The sequence below is a fragment of the Salvia hispanica genome, chromosome 4 (genome assembly GCF_029641045.1).
Source record: "Salvia hispanica isolate PSC_SH4W2 chromosome 4, Shi_PSC_v1, whole genome shotgun sequence".
Lineage (NCBI taxonomy): Eukaryota > Viridiplantae > Streptophyta > Magnoliopsida > Lamiales > Lamiaceae > Salvia > Salvia hispanica.
This window is the reverse complement of record NC_142695.1, coordinates 4498953-4517255: the sequence shown is the minus strand read 5'-3', so window position 1 is coordinate 4517255 and position 18303 is coordinate 4498953. Positions and strand designations below refer to the sequence as shown.

Sequence of the window (18303 nt, the reverse complement as noted above, 5' to 3'; positions counted from 1 at the left end):
ATATTTGATATTTTGTTTTTGGGCATGACTAAAATAACTTGTAACTGTCAAAAATAGAATACGACTAAAGTAATTTAGGACGAAGTGAGTATGAAATTCGAATATGTCATAATAAGTTGATGATAATGCTTGAATTAAATTTGAATTTGTGCGTTTTGTCCTTATGAATTTTGAAACTTATTCTCTCTTAGTACTACTACTTATGGCTTACTATAGTGACTATAAGTATATCATACTAATTATGGCTTAATTTAGTGATTGTGGTACAATCATCCGAAATTGAGCAAGAGCATACGAACGAAAAGTCGAGCATAAATCAAATTGCACTTGTGCAAGAACAGCGGCAAATCGAGGGAGTGAGAAATTAAAATTGAGCCCAATAAAGAAAATCAGAATTGAAACAAAATTCGTGCAATAACGAGAAACCAAACTGAGCCCACAAAAATCAATCACCTACTCAAAATTTAGTTCATACGAAGAAACCCAAATCAACAATTTTCAAAATGGAACACAAATAATTATTCAAGGTTGGGAAACCCATATTAAATTAAGCCATAATTCAAGCAAAATTCCCCCAAAAAATCCTGTTGTCCACGTAGAACAAGGAAAAAAAAATAATTCGACAACGCAGTAATAATATTTCTAGCAAAGTGATACTCCATACTACATTTTTTTATTATTGAATTTGGGTCAATCAAACAAGCATCAAACTAAACAGAAATTATGTTTTGATGTTATTGCAATGCATATTTCTATCCAACCAATTTGCTCAGAAAAAAAAAGGAGTTATAGTGATTTAAAATACAAGAGCCAAATTCTAATTAGTGTAGAAAGGTTCGAAATGAATATCAGAATATCAATCACAAATATACAAAATTTTAGAATTATATCATTCAGATACTAAAGGATTTTTTTTTGCTAAAATGACCAATGTTTCATTAAAATGATTTTTTTTCATTCATTTTTTCGTTAAAACGAAGCAATGAATATTATCAAAAGCGATCATTTTATATAAAGGGGCGATATAATTGAGAGAAAAAAAAAAATTAAACTTTCTTTATTTGTGTTAAAATTAAAATAATACTATAATACAAGTAATTTAAATTAGTATTATCCAAAATAGAAATAAACCCTTAAAATATGAGGATTGAATCCATCCGAGTGAGAAAGCCATGGCTTTGGGAGCGAAGGAGGCGGCAATGGCATCTTCCATCTTCTCATCTTTCCCTCCAACTTCACTCCATCTCCATTCATCCAACAAATCTTTATCTTCAATCAAATTTGCCGTCGCCAATTCTCCGCCCTCACTCAAATTCAGTTATCGCTACACATCGAAAAGGTCTTCCTTTCAGCTGCAATCAGCTCCAGAGAGCCTTACAGCTGTAGCAGAAGAAACAACTGTAGAAGAAGAAGGAGAAAAAGAAGGAGAAAAAATTGAAAAATCCGGAAATGCTAACATCAGAAGAAAGCTGTTTGTGCTGAACCTGCCGTGGTCCTTCTCCGTCGCTGATATCAAGACACTGTTTAGTGAATGTGGCGATGTTTCGGACGTTGAGGTTAGAACACTTTTTAAAAAAAATTGGTTTAAGTGTGTGTGATTCTAATGTTTTTTGAACACTTTTATGGTTGTGGCTCTTACGGTGATGTGTAATTTTGAAGATTATAAAGCAGAAAGATGGGAAGAACAGAGGATTTGCGTTTGTTACGATGGCTTCTGGCGACGGTGCTCAGGCTGCTATCGAAAAGTTTGACTCTTATGTAAGTTTGAACTTTACAAGCTAGTTTTTGAATTCTACAATTGAGTATATTTGCTTTAGTTTCTTGTTTAGGCTGTGGATTCTATATTTTGTGTGAATGCTAAGTTTAGATGTCAAATGATTATACATTTACGGGTAGCTTCTCTAACTTAGTTGGAGTAACACTCTGCAGCAGCTTCAATTTATGTAGGATGGTTTCTGCATTGAAATCAAGTTGTAGATTTTGGTAGTTTTCATTTTCCCCAAGGTGATTTGGTTAACTCGTCGAGAAGAAATGGAAGCAACTCAAGGAGTCGATGATGAGAAAGATTGGAAGTAGTTATGGTTGTTGCCATTGGCCGACTCTGGTTTTACAGTTTCTTATCACATATTTTTCTGAGTTGGTTCAATCTTGCAAGCTGGTCTTTGGATATTCCGTGTTTCACATGTGCTTAAACTATGAAATGATATATATTGTATCCTGGCTTGTGCATTTGATTTGTTCGACCTGATAGAATGCTATTGAGGCTTGAGCCAAGCTTGATGCTCTTTAATATTTATTGCTTTGTTTGAATTGACTTGTAATTTGGTTTTGTGATCTAACAGGTCCATTCGTTCATTGTTGTGTTTCTAGTTAAGCAGGATGATTGATATTGTGTGAAGCGATGATGTTATTTCTTGTTGAAACAGAGTAAGCTAAAACAAAACTGCTGCATTATGAAGATTCATGGAAAGTTGGACCTTAGAAGATGATAGTTTAACAAATTTTGTTGCATAGGTACTTTTATTCAAAAAGGAGTGTTTGGATCCATGTGATCAGGCACTAAGCTTTAGATAAAAGTGTTATGCATGGATACAGTTCGACACACTGCTTTAGGTTCTTGATTTCACGACCAGCATCTGTTATGTTAGATTGGTGGTATCAAAGGTGTGGTGTCTTCACTGTCCTGCAACTTAGCAATAATAGAGGAACTTGTAGAGTTCATTTTAACTGGAAGTATCTTGTTAATGCTCCTGAAAAGACCTAACTGTATGTATTTCTCGAAACTCTATCTTCCTACAGAATTATGGGGGTGAAAGAAACTGGTCACCTTTTCACTGTAGTCTGTAGTCTGTAGTCATTTGAGTTTCAAGGGGTTTACAACTTCTCAGTCAAAAGAACTGAATTCTGGTTATGCTTTTTATTGTTGATCTCTTTGGTATCCATTTCTAAATTGTACTCCATTTGCATGATTATTATTTATGCAGGAAGTGGTGGGCCGAATTATCAGAGTACAATTTGCTAAGAGATTCAAGAAACCTGTTCGTCCTGCTCCTGTAATAGTCCCTCCGCCTGGAGAGACCCGCCACAGGGTTTATGTATCCAATCTTGCGTGGAAAGTGAGATCAAATAATCTCCGAGAGCTATTTTCATCCAACTTCAATCCTGTTTCAGCAAGGGTCATATTTGATAGTCATCCTTCAGGAAGATCAGCTGGTTATGGATTTGTATCTTTTGCCACCAAAGAGGAAGCAGAATCTGCAATTAATGAATTAGATGGGAAGGTAATCAACCACTGTTATCTTAAGGCTCATTTAATTCTACTTATTTTTAATTTCTCAGATAATATCAGCGTATCAACTACTTTAATAGCTCTTAAAGATTTCAAATTAGTTGTGTCTACTTATGTCACAGAGTTTAATGAGGTTTTATGGCTCAGTCATAAGATTTTGTTCTGAGACTGCTAGGAGGAAAATGTGCATAAATTTGTAATCTTTGCAATTTTTGTCCCTATTGTATCCAATAGTCAGCATATTGCTGTTGGCTCCACCCACACAGTCAGCACACAGAAATAGTTTGATTCTTATTAAGGCCATCCACAATGCCGTTCGTCTCTTAATTGGGCCTCACACCACTTTTTATCCCATCCATTACTTAAGAAACAACACCCACAACCCACCATCCCTTTCCTTACACTATTCATATGTCCCACCCTGTAATTTTTATTTATTTCTTATTTCTTTTATTTATTATACATTCTAACTAAATTAAATCCGCAATTTAATTAAAATATGAAATTTATTATAATTTAAAATTACTTAATTTAAATCCTAAAAAAACCGAAAATTACATAATTAAAAATCCGAATCTTTCTTCAATTGTTGTGAGCTCATAGTACTGGTGTATGTGTAAAGACTTTCTGCAAGACAGTATACAAGATGCCTTTATTTGCTTCTTGAATTTCCAAAAGATAGATGTTTTGGTGTGAAAACAATATGAGGGGATGTGGTATTTATAAGTGGGAATAGATGGAATTGGGGTACTAAAAAATGAAATACTTCACACCGTGTCCCCATTGTCCGAGGAGCGCATGGTGAGATGTCAAGCCACCCTTTTTTTTCGTTCCTTCCTGTGACATCCACCCTCCCGAATCGTGATGGTGTGGATGCTCTAATTGTTGTTTAGGAATGAAGTTCCATGTGGAGGACTTGATGAAATGCCATTTAAAAAATGCCACTGAAAAGATATATAAATGTGAACCTATACACAATAAGAAACATTAGTATGGTTAGGCTAAAGTGACAAAACTGGTAAATTTCCATTACCTCATTGTAGGCCAAACTGACAAAACTGGTAAATTTCCATTATCTCATGGCTTATTGTAGTTATTGTGTTATTTTCAGGAGTTTGAATTGCTATTTAGTAAAGTAGCTGAAATTTGTGGTGACCCTTTTCAGAAAGATTCGAAATTAGAATTAATTGAGAATGTCTATTTCTTTATCAATAGTAAACACATGCATTTATACAATATCCTAGTAAATAGATGTAACTTGCCTCTGGATGATATCTGTGTCCATCATTATCATAATTATGGTAAGATTTAAAGCTGGCTAAAAAGTGGTGCAGTCCCTCTTGTTTATGCCTTTATGGTTATGCTGCTTTTATAGTCATATGAATGAAAATTGAAGAATTCTCATCATTACTAATATTATTGCTCGAAGGAAGAAACCATGCTTTCCAAATATACCAAATTACTTGATATTGCCATGATTCCTTTCCTTGAATACTGTGATGACATAATACTGTGAATGCTCTTTGCATAGGAATTATTGGGGAGACCAATTCGTTTAAAATTTAGTGAAAGAGGCTCTACTGCTTCCGAAAGTAAAGAAGAATCAAACTCCGATGCTGCTGAGAGTGAGGCGGAATCAAGTGCAGAACAGCCCGAAGAGTCTTGAGATAGGTTTAGCTCGTCCCGCTTCTTGAAGCACTGCTCATTTTCAGTCCTGCACATGTACTCTTGATGATAATGAGTAATGTTGGAAATTTATTTATCTGACTCAATTTTGTGGTCATGAGTAGTAAATTAATAATAGTACATTGATTGAATCCTCACTCATCAGTGTTACACCTCAACAGGGATTGAGATAGAAGAGTCATGTGCAGAAAGATCAAAGAGGTGTGTTACATATTCATACTGATATTGCTGATTAATTTATTAACATATTAACGATCACATAACATCATAATTATATAATCGATTCTTATATAGTACTAGCATGTTTTAGAAGTTCACCACTTATTTAGATACAGTGTATTGGTCAAAGGCTCAAAGCTATAGGATTGGGTATAGATTTAGTTAAGTTATAGGATTGGCTTGTTAATTATCTTATCCTGCTACTATATTAGTGAACAAAACTGAATAATTCTTTAACTGCCTTTACGGCGAATTAATGTTAGGGATGATTTATTAGTTCTTAATTTATGCTGATAGTAACTTTTGCGTAGTACACGTGATTATAAGTTTGGGATGATTTATTATTTCTTAATTTATATAATAGGAGTAATAAATTATACACAATTAAGGTAATTTAGTCTTTTTTATATAATTAATTTCTAAAAATTAGGGATTAGTTTATTTTAAGTAAAACTAACATTTTTTCAGGAATCTAATTATGTACAAGATCGAATCCAATTTCAAAATGAAAATATACTTTTATTATCATAAATTATAGTAGTAATAAATAATTCACTATTAGTTACTTATACTTAATCATAGTATTTTTTTAAAAAAATGACAAAAGATATAGAAACAAACAAAAGTAAAATAACAAAACATAAAATACAAAAAAAAAAACTAAAGAAACATATTGGAGAAAAAGTAACTCAAATCACACCGTGTTCCTAAAGAAAAGAGGTAACAAGATTACATGTTTAAACATATACGTTGATGTCAACGTGATTATTACAAGTGACGGGGAAGAAAAAGTCAAACATATTCTGATAATACAGTGCAAACTGCAATATGACCGAACTAAATATTGAAGTCAACAAACATTTCATCAAAAAATAAATAAATTAAAGAATGATTATGGATATATATTATGACCTCAAGAAAGTTAATCGAAGTATTAATTAAATTAAGTATCAGAACCCTGTTATTTAACTTTTGAGGGAAACGTTTAGAAAGTTTGACGAAAGTTAATTAGGAAACAAAAATTAAGGAGCGAATCAAATTAATTAGAAATTGCCAAAGTTAACTGATAAGTATATTGGTACTAAATTCGTTTCTACGTTGTAAATTTATAGTGTGTGTTAAATAGGTATGTAAATTTTGCCAAATATTCAATAAAATTTGGTTCAAATGTCACATATAGTTTACTATTTCGACAGTTGGACAATTTTGTAAACTCCCACTAAAGGATAGATCATAGAGCCATGAGTAATTAATTCATTACTTAATAATAGACTTTTACACATAATACGTACTAAGTAGTAATTCAATAAAAGCGTGCAATTATTCATCAATTAATAGACATCACAGTGTTTCTTAATATGCTTAAATGCCAAATTTGAAAAGTAGGTGCCCCTTTTTTAATGTTAGCAACATTACTTCAAATTTGAAGTAGTACATATAATACACGTATTTTATTGAATTTGTAAATATCATTGGACTCATTTAATAATTATTCTTTAGTTGGTTGTATGCAATGTTAAATCTGTGAAAGTCAAGACGACTTTGACGATTTTGGTTGGAGGAAGTAGTTGTATCATAAATTCTACAACTTCAACTTTTCTGCCCAAAGCTGTTAAAATTAAGAGCACACACAAATACACACACTATCACTATTCACATATCACATATATATGTGTGTGTATAGATGTACATGTATGTTCATAAATATCCTTAAATAGTCACCGCTAATTTACACCATTTCATATATCTAACTTCCACCCCATACACTTAATACTACTACTACTACTACTACTTCTATTTGTTCATAGAAATTACTATATATCTCAAATAAATCCTCTTGTTTAAGCATTTAGAAGAAATGAGTCATCAATCTGCGACAGGAGCGGCTTCTAATTTCTCGGTTGGTGGCGAAGATGAAGACGACGAGAAGAAGAAGAAATCGGGGAGTAAGAAAACGGTTGGGATCGCGCAAATGTTTTCGTTTGCGGATGGCTATGATTATTTGTTGATGCTTGTTGGATCGATCGGCGCGTGTGTGCATGGTGCTTCAGTCCCAGTTTTCTTCATTTACTTTGGGAAAATGATTAATATAATTGGATTGGCCTATCTTTTTCCTAAAGAAGCCTCTCACAAAGTTGCTATGGTATCCTCACATAAATTAGGTTTTTTTTGTAAATTAAGTGTTTGTTTCAACAATTTTTGAAAGTGTTTTTTGTTGTGTTTTGCAGTATTCATTGGACTTTCTGTATCTGAGCATTGTCATTCTGTTTTCCTCATGGACAGGTAAATTAATTACACAAATAATTCATAATAGGAATACTTGTTTGTTAGTGTGTGTGTGTGTGAAGAGAGAGATGATATATAATTATATGTGTTTGTATGTATATTAGAGGTGGCGTGTTGGATGCATTCTGGGGAGAGGCAAGCGGCGAAGATGAGAATGGCTTATCTCCGATCAATGCTAAATCAAGATATTAGCATTTTCGACACCGAAGCCTCCACCGGTGAAGTGATTTCTGCGATTACTTCCGATATTCTCCTTGTTCAGGATGCCATTTCCGAAAAGGTTCGTTTTCGAATAAAGATAAATATACATAAATTGTAAACCAAAGGTAATTTTATCTAAATTGATTTACTATCTACCCCTACCCTATTTAAAAAAATAATTCAGCAAGCATATCAGCCTAATAATTAATAATTGAGTGCTAGTACTTTTGTAATTATGTGACGGGTAATTGTGTAAAATCTCTTAAATTAGGGAACTATTAAAATGACAAAATTCCAATCATGTAATTTACTAAATTTATCGTTGCCCTTCATTTTTATTACTCTAACTAATTCATTCATTATTATTTGCGTCAATTAGTCACCTAATAATAGTCCTCCTAACTATTTTTGGGGAAATTGATCTCTAAAACCATGAACTTTGGTTAAAATTTGGTATTTCCCATGAACTTTGAAATTGGTATATAATATCACGAACTTTGCATTTTGTTTGGTATTTCCCACGGCATGTTTATAGCTATATTTGACTAACTTACGAGGCTTTTTTATCATACTTGACACAATTAAATCAACGTAGTTTTCAACGTGACTTTTTATGCTACGTGTTATGAACTTAAAAAGTGGTTTCAAATATTATAAAACATATCAAGGTTGCCTATATTAAATAAGATTTTGATGAAAATATCTTATTTGAGTGAGTTTGGGAAATACCAAATAAAATGCAAAGTTTGTAATATTATATACCAATTTCAAAGTTCATGGGAAATACCAAATTTTAGGCAAAGTTCATGATTTTAGAGACCAATTTCCCCTATTTTTGTGTGCTACATTAGGAATTACAGCTGTGTTTCCTAAACTACTCCAAAGTTCCTAAATTTAATCACGAAAAATACACATGTGACTTTGCTACATTTATTTTGTTTATAATAGGCATCTATTCCTAGTTTGAATTTGAACACCACTACTGTAAAAAAAATTACTACTCCACTACTAATTTCTCATTGAGGATTTTCTTATTTATAATTCAATTGGGTGGGGAGGTACATGCAATCTTGATGTTATGTTTCATTAATACTACATGTTTCCAAATTCCATTAGGCCCACAAATTTTACTTATAATTTAAATAATAGTACCATTTTCCAATAATACGGTATTTACCTATGAAAGGTAAAGCGCAAAATTTGATGAGTTGGTCGATGCGGTGTTGTTGACATTTATCTATTATTCATAGCTTATTTTATTTTTTAGAATATTATACTACTAGTATATTTGCGTCTTTGACGAAGTACTTAGTTAATTAATTAGGTTTTCTCAACAAAAAAAAAAATCTTAGATATTTAGGTTTTATTTATAGTGAATAGATGTGGGAGAGGCTGCCCCTCGTTTATTCGAGTGGCTTTAATTTCTCTGAAACTGACTTTTGTGGTGTATTTAATGCGTATATGTTCATCTGCATTTATTTCATTTGGTTAGATGGTTGGGAAGGGTTTCAAATTCCAATCTCCCTTATTTGAATAGATCAGCACTCCCATAAATATTTTGGGTGCAGTTGGATAGTAGAGAAATAAACGTGACCATAATTTATTATTTCCATGTGGTCGCCTTTCTTGATATACCTTAATACCTGTCAAGTCGGATATTCAAATATATTTTCATTATTTTATACTAGTATTTTACTATCCATGTATTAAATATTATTTTATACTAGTTTATTACTATCCATGTATTAATTTATTTTATCTTGTAATTCTTGTAGATGGTATTGGAATAACATATGTTTAATGCAATTAAATTGTTATGAAAATAAAAATATTCAATTCATGTCAGTAAAGGCCAAATGGACAGTTTGGTAGGATAGATAATTTATTATAGGAACAAACATAACATAAAATGTGTGTTTTTATCATATTTGAACCCGATCCGATTGTACATCAATCGAACTGAAACCCTATTTCGAGCTCGAATTGACTAGACTCGATTCGAGCCCTAGGAACATGCATGGTCAAGGACAGTTACATATAGTATAACACTAAATTAAAACAAGCTCCACAAATCCTTCATCTTTACATGTAACTTCATGAGTTAATTAAAAAGTGTAGATTAATTTGTGTTCACGTACATATAATATATGCAGGTGGGGAAGTTTTTGCACTACGTGAGTCGTTTCATAGTAGGCTTCGCCGTTGGTTTCATGAGAGTTTGGCAGATCAGTTTGGTGACACTTTCCATAGTGCCATTAATCGCAATCGCCGGTGGGATTTACGCCTATGTGGCGACCGGCCTAATCGCCAGGGTTCGGAAATCTTACGTCGAAGCTGGAGAAATCGCGGAAGAGGTGATAGGCAACGTTAGAACGGTGCAAGCATTTGTGGGAGAAGAGAAGGCAGTGAAGTCATACACAGAATCCCTTTTGGGGACATACAAGTATGGGAGGAAAGCCGGGCTTGCCAAGGGGCTTGGGCTCGGGACGCTCCACTGCGTCCTCTTCCTCTCGTGGGCGTTGCTCGTGTGGTACACCAGCGTCGTCGTTCATAAGAACATCGCCAATGGTGGAGAGTCCTTCACCACGATGCTCAATGTTGTCATCTCTGGCTTGTAAGTTCATAAAATGATTATAAAAAATACTCTCTCCGTCCCCGATTAATTGTCACTCTTTTCTATTTCGGTCCGTCCTTCAATAATTGTCATATTTCACTTTTACCATAAATGGTAAATAGGTCTCACGTTCCACTAACTCACTCCACTCACTTTTCTTTATATTTCTTAAAACTCGTGCCCGGTCAAAGAGTGACAATTAATCGGAGACGGTTAGAGTATTGTTTTTTGATTGGTTTGGATCAACTCTTTGAATTAGTCCAAATTAAAGTCCATACTATTTTCTAATTGGTTTGGCCCCTCTCTCAAATTAGACCAGATTTAAATTCTAGATGTATATTGATTGGGACCAGTCCTATTTTGAATTAGACAAATTAAAGTCCAATTATTTTGATTGGTTTGGACCACCCTCCAATTAGAGTAGATCAAATATAAAGCCTAGATATATTCCAATTTAATTGGTTTGTCCATCTTTTAAATTAGACTAAATTTAAAGTCTAGATACACTTAAAGTATGATAAAGCTGAAATTTAATTTATATAGCGATTTCAGTTCTCTCTTTACACTGACACGGGATATATTTGTTATATTTATTTGTTTCATTTGCCCACACCCGAACTAATATGATCATGTGGTCATCGCAGGTCGCTCGGGCAGGCAGCGCCGGACATCACGGCCTTCATACGGGCCAAGGCGGCCGCGTACCCCATCTTCGAGATGATCGAGCGGAACAAGACGAGCAAGAGCAACGCCACGAGACACGGGAAGAAACCAAACAAAGTGGAAGGCCACATCAAGTTCAAGAACGTGAAGTTCAGCTACCCTTCCCGCCCAGACGTCGTCATCTTCAACAAGCTCTCCCTCGACATCCCACCCGGGAAAATCGTGGCCCTCGTCGGAGGCAGCGGCTCCGGGAAGAGCACCGTCATATCCCTGATAGAGCGCTTCTACGACCCGCTGTCCGGACACGTCATGCTCGATGGGAACGATGTTAGAGAGCTTGACCTCAAATGGCTCAGACAGCAGATTGGTTTGGTGAACCAAGAGCCTGCCCTGTTTGCAACCACCATAAGAGACAACATCCTCTATGGGAAAAATGATGCAACCAATGAGGAGATCACACGTGCTGCGAAGCTGTCTGAGGCTATCAACTTCATAAGCAACCTTCCTGATAGATTTGAGACTCAGGTGGGGGAGAGAGGGGTGCAGCTGTCTGGTGGACAGAAGCAGAGGATTGCGATATCGAGGGCGATTGTGAAGAACCCTTCGATCTTGCTGCTGGATGAGGCCACGAGCGCGCTGGATGCTGAGTCCGAGAAGAGTGTGCAGGAGGCTCTCGACCGTGTGATGGTCGGGAGGACTACCGTGATCGTTGCACATAGGCTTTCTACTATTAGGAACGCGGATGTGATTGCTGTTGTGCAGAATGGGGCCATTGTGGAGACTGGGAGCCATGAGGATCTTATGTCGAGGCCGAATAGCGCTTATGCTTCGCTTGTTCAGTTGCAGGAGGCCGCCTCGTCCACCTTGGCTCGCTTGCCCTCTCATAGCGGCCGCCCTCTCAGGTAATGAAGACCGAATCATCTTATTTGATTGTAAAAAGATAGGTTCAAAAAGCCCCTACTAACATATTTTTCTGCGTCTGCCACTGCTTGCAGCATTAGGTATTCGCGGGAAGGTAGCATAAAGTTTTCGAGGGAGCTGTCGCGTACAACAAGGAGCCTTGGTGCAAGTTTTCGATCTGAGAAGTCTTTAAGTAGGTTTGGTGGTGATGGAGGTGACAATGTTGTGAAGCCGGCTAAGGTGTCTTCGAAGAGACTGTATGCTATGGTGCGGCCAGACTGGTTTTATGGCATTTCCGGCACTATCTGCGCGTTCATTGCTGGGGCGCAGTTTCCTCTTTTCGCGCTTGGTGTCACGCAAGCTCTTGTGTCTTACTACATGGATTGGGACACGACGCGTCGGGAAGTCAAGAAGATCGCCTTCCTCTTTACTGGAGGTGCTGTCTTGACTGTGATCGTCCACGCCATCACGCATCTCAGCTTCGGGATCATGGGAGAACGCCTCACACTTCGTGTTCGAGAGAAGATGTTCACTGGTAGTACATTGCCACAATCTTGCTGTTTTTTGTCATGAAAAAATGGTGTCATTACACTTTTTTTGTCAATTGCAGCTATGTTGAGGAACGAGATCGGATGGTTTGATGATGTGAACAACACGAGCGCCATGCTAGCATCGAGGCTGGAGAGTGAGGCGACGCTGTTGAAGACGGTGGTCGTTGATCACTCGACCATTCTGTTGCAGAATGTAGGCCTTGTTGTGACTTCGTTTGTCATCTCCTTCATGTTGAACTGGAGGCTTACTCTTATTGTCATTGCAACATATCCTTTGATAATCAGTGGCCATATTAGTGAGGTACCTCTCAAACTCAACCAATCAGTGCTATCTACTTTATGTATATGTGTATATGTATACTGATTGCTGTTTTCAACTTCAGAAACTGTTCATGAAAGGCTATGGTGTGGACTTGAACAAAGCGTATCTCAAAGCGAACATGCTTGCTGGAGAGGCCGTGAGCAACATCCGTACAGTTGCAGCGTTTTGCTCAGAGGAGAAGGTTGTTAGTCTCTATGCGCGCGAGCTGGTTGAGCCATCAAGGAGCTCATTCAGGCGTGGCCAAGCTGCCGGGATCTTCTATGGAGTCTCGCAGTTTTTCATCTTCTCATCCTACGGTCTTGCCTTATGGTATGTATGTGTGTATATACATATGTTGATCTTCTTATATGAAAACTAACTTGTTGAAATTAGGTATGGTTCTACTCTCATGGAGAAGGGGCTTTCCGGGTTTAAGTCAGTGATGAAGACATTCATGGTGTTGATTGTGACGGCCTTAGCTATGGGCGAGACGCTAGCAATGGCACCAGACCTTCTCAAGGGGAACAGGATGGTGGCATCCGTGTTTGAAATGCTGGACCGGAGGACTGAGATTGTGAACGACGTGGGAGAAGAGGTTGTGCGGGTAGAAGGCTCAATCGAGCTCAAGGATGTCGAGTTTAGCTACCCGTCAAGGCCAAACGTGATGATTTTCAAGGACTTCAACTTGAGAGTTCATCCTGGAAGAAGTATGGCACTAGTAGGCCAGAGTGGATCAGGCAAAAGCTCTGTCATTGCACTAATCCTCAGATTCTATGATCCCACTTCTGGGAAAGTGTTGGTAGATGGTATGTTCCTTCTTATTTCAAGATTTGATATGATTTTCCTAGTCAAAATATGTAAGATACTATTCATATACAGGTAAGGACATAAAGAGGCTTAAGCTCAAGTCACTAAGGAAACACATAGGGTTGGTGCAGCAAGAGCCAGCTCTGTTTGCCACATCCATCTATGAGAATATCCTCTATGGCAAAGAGGGAGCCACAGAGGGTGAAATAATGGAAGCCGCGAAGCTTGCAAACGCGCATAGCTTCATCAGCGGGCTCCCAGAAGGGTACTCAACCCGGGTGGGGGAACGAGGGGTTCAGCTCTCCGGAGGGCAGAAGCAAAGAGTGGCCATAGCGAGGGCAATTCTAAAGAACCCTTCGATCCTGCTCTTGGACGAAGCGACTAGCGCTTTGGATGTGGAGTCAGAGCGCATTGTGCAGCAAGCACTCGACAGGCTGATGAAGAACCGGACGACTGTGGTGGTGGCGCACAGGCTGTCGACCATAAAAAATGCAGATCAAATCTCGGTGTTGCAAGATGGCAAGATTATAGAGCAAGGGACTCATTCAAGTCTAGTAGAGAACAAAGATGGTGCCTATTACAAGTTGATAAACCTACAGAGGCAACAGCAACACTAAGTGCTTAAGCTATACACAATTTTTTTCAACAGATGTATGTGATTGTTTTTGTTGGAAAGTATTCGACGTGGTGTTTTTTATAATTAATATGAAATGTTTGCTATATGTTGAAATGGGAAAATCAATAAAAATCTTTTCATACGTGTTTTATACATATCCATTTTCTTGTAAAGAAGACTTTTACTGCATCATCTAAGCAATAAATCCCCAGGGAGCTATCATCTACTAATCATCATCTGCATTACTTTCTTCAACTTCTGGCTTGACAAAGAACTCAATATAGGCAATGCGGCTGGGCTGCTGATAGCCGGCCGAGTCAATGTGGGGATGGAGAACAGAGGGCTTCGCCACTGAAACAAGGTGCTGAATTTTGAGCATGCCACCTCTGCCAATTGTGGCCTTGCTCCCTCGATTGTCTTTCAGGACACTAGCTGGTATGTTTGAAGTTGTTGCTCGCAGGAACTTGTATTTGTACCTGACCAGACACGAATAAGCACTTCAGTAAGAGTCACGAAGCTGCGCATTATAGGCTAACAAGAAAGAAACCTGTGTGAAACTTGGCGATCACAGCTGAATGCAATCAGAAGGTCTGTATTGGCGTAGTAATTGAAATCTATCTGCAAGCAAACAGACTGTGGTAATCTTTGGACAAAGAATGGGCTCTTTGAACTAACTGAAAAGATTATTTAAGGTGTACCTGCAAGTCCCCGTGGCCTTCACCCCTGAAGATGACAGATGGGGGTGATGGCTGTAATGATATCTGAATGCTAGAGCCAGGCCATTCGAGGTCATCAATAGCTTCCTTTAGAGCTGCAGACTAATAGATTAAAAATCACTTTGCTGATAGAATAACCGTTCAACATTTTCTTAATTACCAAATAAAAGCCAAGTGTATCAACTATGGATCATAAGCATGAAGCATCACTATGTGGATAGTAGATAGTAGATACATTGGGATGATATGAGAAAAATAAAAATCAGTTTGGTCGGTACGAGTCTTATGACTATTTATCTCCATGATATAAGAAAATTAAAGAAATAAAAAACTAATGTGGATATGTTAGCATTTTTGTGTAGACATCTGTGCAGTAACTAATAACCAGTATATTTCTCCTGCCTTATCCAGTAGTATGAGACTGTTCAACGACTTCATGATAAATGCTGAAAAAGTAAGGGATGCGGGATGCCTGATACCTGCCAAGTTGCAGAGCATGGTTGAAGATTAAGATGAATTGTCTGTTCATCTCCTAGAATATCATGTGTTTTTATAATTTTCTCCTTGGGCTTACGTCTCAGACTTCCTTGAGGCTTATGGCTCATGGCTTAGAGCGCATTTTTAAACCTAGGCACTACTACTAAAATATGATTCTGTGATGCAAAAGAATACATGGTTCTCAACCTTGGTATACCCAAACAAGACCCTACAGCTTTCAAGGGAGCTTGCATCCTATAGGACTCGAACATGCAGGACCCAACAGCTTTTGTAAACTTTCAAGGACCATTCTGGGTATATCACTATATCTATTCTTCAAGTCACTTGAAACTCTTTAGAGACAATGGGAGGTAGCAAGAGTTTAAACTTTCAAGAATTTAAACCAAAAAATCCAAAAAAGATGCTTGACATGTCAAACTTTCATATACAAGTGTCAATAATATGAATATCTCTTTTGATCATTGGTTGTACACATACTTACTAATTGTAGCTATGGCAAGTTAAGTTATATGTTGAGTTGAAGCCATGAAGGAGAGATAGTGCGGAGTAATCAGCTCAAATTTATGTGCAAGTAGATGTAAGTTCTGGTAAAAGATCTTGGTGACAATGGCATTACCTTTTGCACAAGAGTGCTGAAGACTTTACAGCATATTAGGCTGGAGACTGGGCTCAGTGAATTTAGGCCACATATACAAGATTTAGCACATGGACATCACAAGAGTACTTATCTTCCAGAGGAGAACCTAATTTTACATTTCTTATTTCTTATTCCTTATGTTCAATATTTGGTAACTATATGTTAGGACATATTAGATCTGCTTACGTACAAGTGAGTAACTTATTCTGATCATTATACTTATAGAAATTAAAAATATTGCATAAGGGAACGAGAAATACTTTAACCGTGAAACTAAGAGGAGTGCTTCCTGCTGGTTCAAAGTTGTAGTCCCATGAGATTGTCTCTGGAATAATTGTCCTTATCTCTGCATAAATGCAGGCATCTGGAGAATCAACAGATCTGTAACATGCAAAATAAGTAAGCAGATCAGATTCTAATTAAAATAAATGTTTTAATAAACAAAAGACCTCAGAAAAAAAAAGTAATATGTTGAGCATATGACACATATTAATCGGTTGACATTTTTCAGATGCCTTCAACAGTCAACACTGAATGCAGTAGATTGCATTTATCAAAGATTGTTGTGATCTATCTCACTCACACATATTTTATCCTAGCACTTCACCTTATAACAGTCCATTGTAGTTTAGGTCCTCGTATTCCTATCGTCTTAAGTCTTGAATATTACAAATAAAACATTCCGTTGCCTAGGAGTTTTACATTTGCAAGACAAAAAATTAACAGGTTTAAGTTCATTAAAACTCAAAACCATATAAAATTCAAAATCAGAGAGTTTAATAACATAAAAGATGTTATGAATTTCTCCTTCCAACTTCCACTTATCTGCAAACTCGCCCCAAATCAACATTTTTATCAATAGTAACCTTTTAAGTTAGTTAAAAACTAATCTACACAACAAAATCCTCTCCTAAGAGTAAGGACAGAGACCAAATCCCTGATGACAAATGCACACTAAGAAAACAAGTCCATTAATTCCTAGCAATCACAGCATAAGGAATACAAACAACATGAATGCATTTAGTATCAAAATCAAAGTCGGAAAATTCCAAAACCAAGCACAATAGAGTGGCCGATGATATACAACACAAAAAAACAAAGCAGTGGAGATGTTAAAATCCGAACCGGAGCATGAGTTGCATATCGGGGCCTGGATAGCGAAGCTCGAGAACGTTCGACCTGCCCGGGACTGAAAATGTATTGAGGCAGTCAATAAAGAGCCCCAAGCTCACCCCAAATCGCGGCCGGCCGGTCGCCGCGTAATCATATTTGATAAATAACTACCAAACGAAGAAACAAACCACAAGTGTTGAATTAAACATAAAGTAATTTGCAGTTGTATAATAGAATAAATAAGACCTACAAAAAACGAATGAATAGTACCTCGCGTTGTAAGTAAACCTTGGCTTGAAGACAACCGGTTTCCTCGACGATTATCACTATACCGTGTTCGGATAATTCTACGAGAGCATCCTAATTGATTGTAGGCCGATTAAGATGAGCTTTTGTTGAAAATGAGAGATGGGAGAGAAGCGGAATAGAAACCTGAAAGCGCTTCCACCGAACGGAGCAGAGGGCATCTACAATGCCTCGTACGCTGTCCAATTCGCAGACCAAGTCAGCCTCAGTATCTACGGCCGCCGCCGAGCTCATTATGTCGCCGACGACGACCGTCTCCTTTTCCCCGCAAAAAATGAGGGAGGAGATTGCGGATTGCCTATTTGGGGATTTTCGAAGTATCCTTTAAATAAAGAGTGAACTACAGTATCTTTCACTTTCGCACGTAATGGTACCTGATTTTTATTTTATATCGTTTTTTGTATCTATTAATCACATTTTTGGTACTTGATGTAATTTTCATCCCAAAATACCCTCTAAACAAATTCATTTTTCCATTTGTGTCATAAAGGATATTTTGGACATTGACAAAACTAGTGCCAAAAGTGATATTATAATACATTCTCTCATTCTCCTCACTATTTATAGTAATATTATGATTAATCAATATAAATATTATTATTTTAATTTTATAAATTAATAATTAATTTATTTTTTAATATCATTTAAATATATTTAATCATAATTATATTTATACTTATATTTAATTATTATAATAATATTACTATTATAATAGTAAAAACTAGTAATAATTAATAAATAATAATTATTATTTTATATTAAATTAATAACTAATCAATATAGTCTTAGTTAAAATTTAAAATTGTGAATTGTATTCATGATGATAAAGAGTGAAATATTTTTAGTTATGTGTTTCAACCCTAAAATGAGTATAAATAATTTAATTAAAATATTTAATTA

General features: G+C 36.4%; 3 protein-coding genes across 3 annotated transcripts; 2 read left to right on the top strand and 1 right to left on the bottom strand.

Moving 5' to 3' along the window:
- Positions 1-1144: 1144 nt before the first annotated feature.
- Positions 1145-5112, top strand: LOC125193769 (RNA-binding (RRM/RBD/RNP motifs) family protein). Its single transcript, XM_048091643.2, has 4 exons — positions 1145-1556; positions 1660-1758; positions 2985-3281; positions 4821-5112. The coding sequence occupies exons 1-4, from the start codon at positions 1173-1175 to the stop codon at positions 4953-4955; spliced, it is 915 nt and encodes a 304-aa protein (XP_047947600.2). The 5' UTR covers positions 1145-1172; the 3' UTR covers positions 4956-5112.
- Positions 5113-6886: 1774 nt separating this feature from the next.
- LOC125194121 (ABC transporter B family member 2-like) lies at positions 6887-14288 on the top strand. Its single transcript, XM_089070040.1, has 10 exons — positions 6887-7337; positions 7423-7477; positions 7585-7760; positions 9835-10295; positions 10940-11860; positions 11954-12393; positions 12469-12710; positions 12793-13040; positions 13104-13516; positions 13590-14288. Exons 1-10 carry the CDS (start codon positions 7053-7055, stop codon positions 14132-14134), a joined length of 3786 nt encoding a protein of 1261 aa, XP_088926166.1. The 5' UTR covers positions 6887-7052; the 3' UTR covers positions 14135-14288.
- On the bottom strand, positions 14240-17706 carry LOC125194123 (PCNA domain-containing protein). The gene is made up of 7 exons (XM_048092172.2): positions 17530-17706; positions 17368-17457; positions 17110-17264; positions 16245-16365; positions 14832-14951; positions 14681-14751; positions 14240-14609 (listed from the first exon to the last, which is right to left on the bottom strand). The coding sequence occupies exons 1-7, from the start codon at positions 17635-17637 to the stop codon at positions 14360-14362; spliced, it is 915 nt and encodes a 304-aa protein (XP_047948129.1). The 5' UTR covers positions 17638-17706; the 3' UTR covers positions 14240-14359.
- Between the last annotated feature and the right edge of the window lie 597 nt (positions 17707-18303).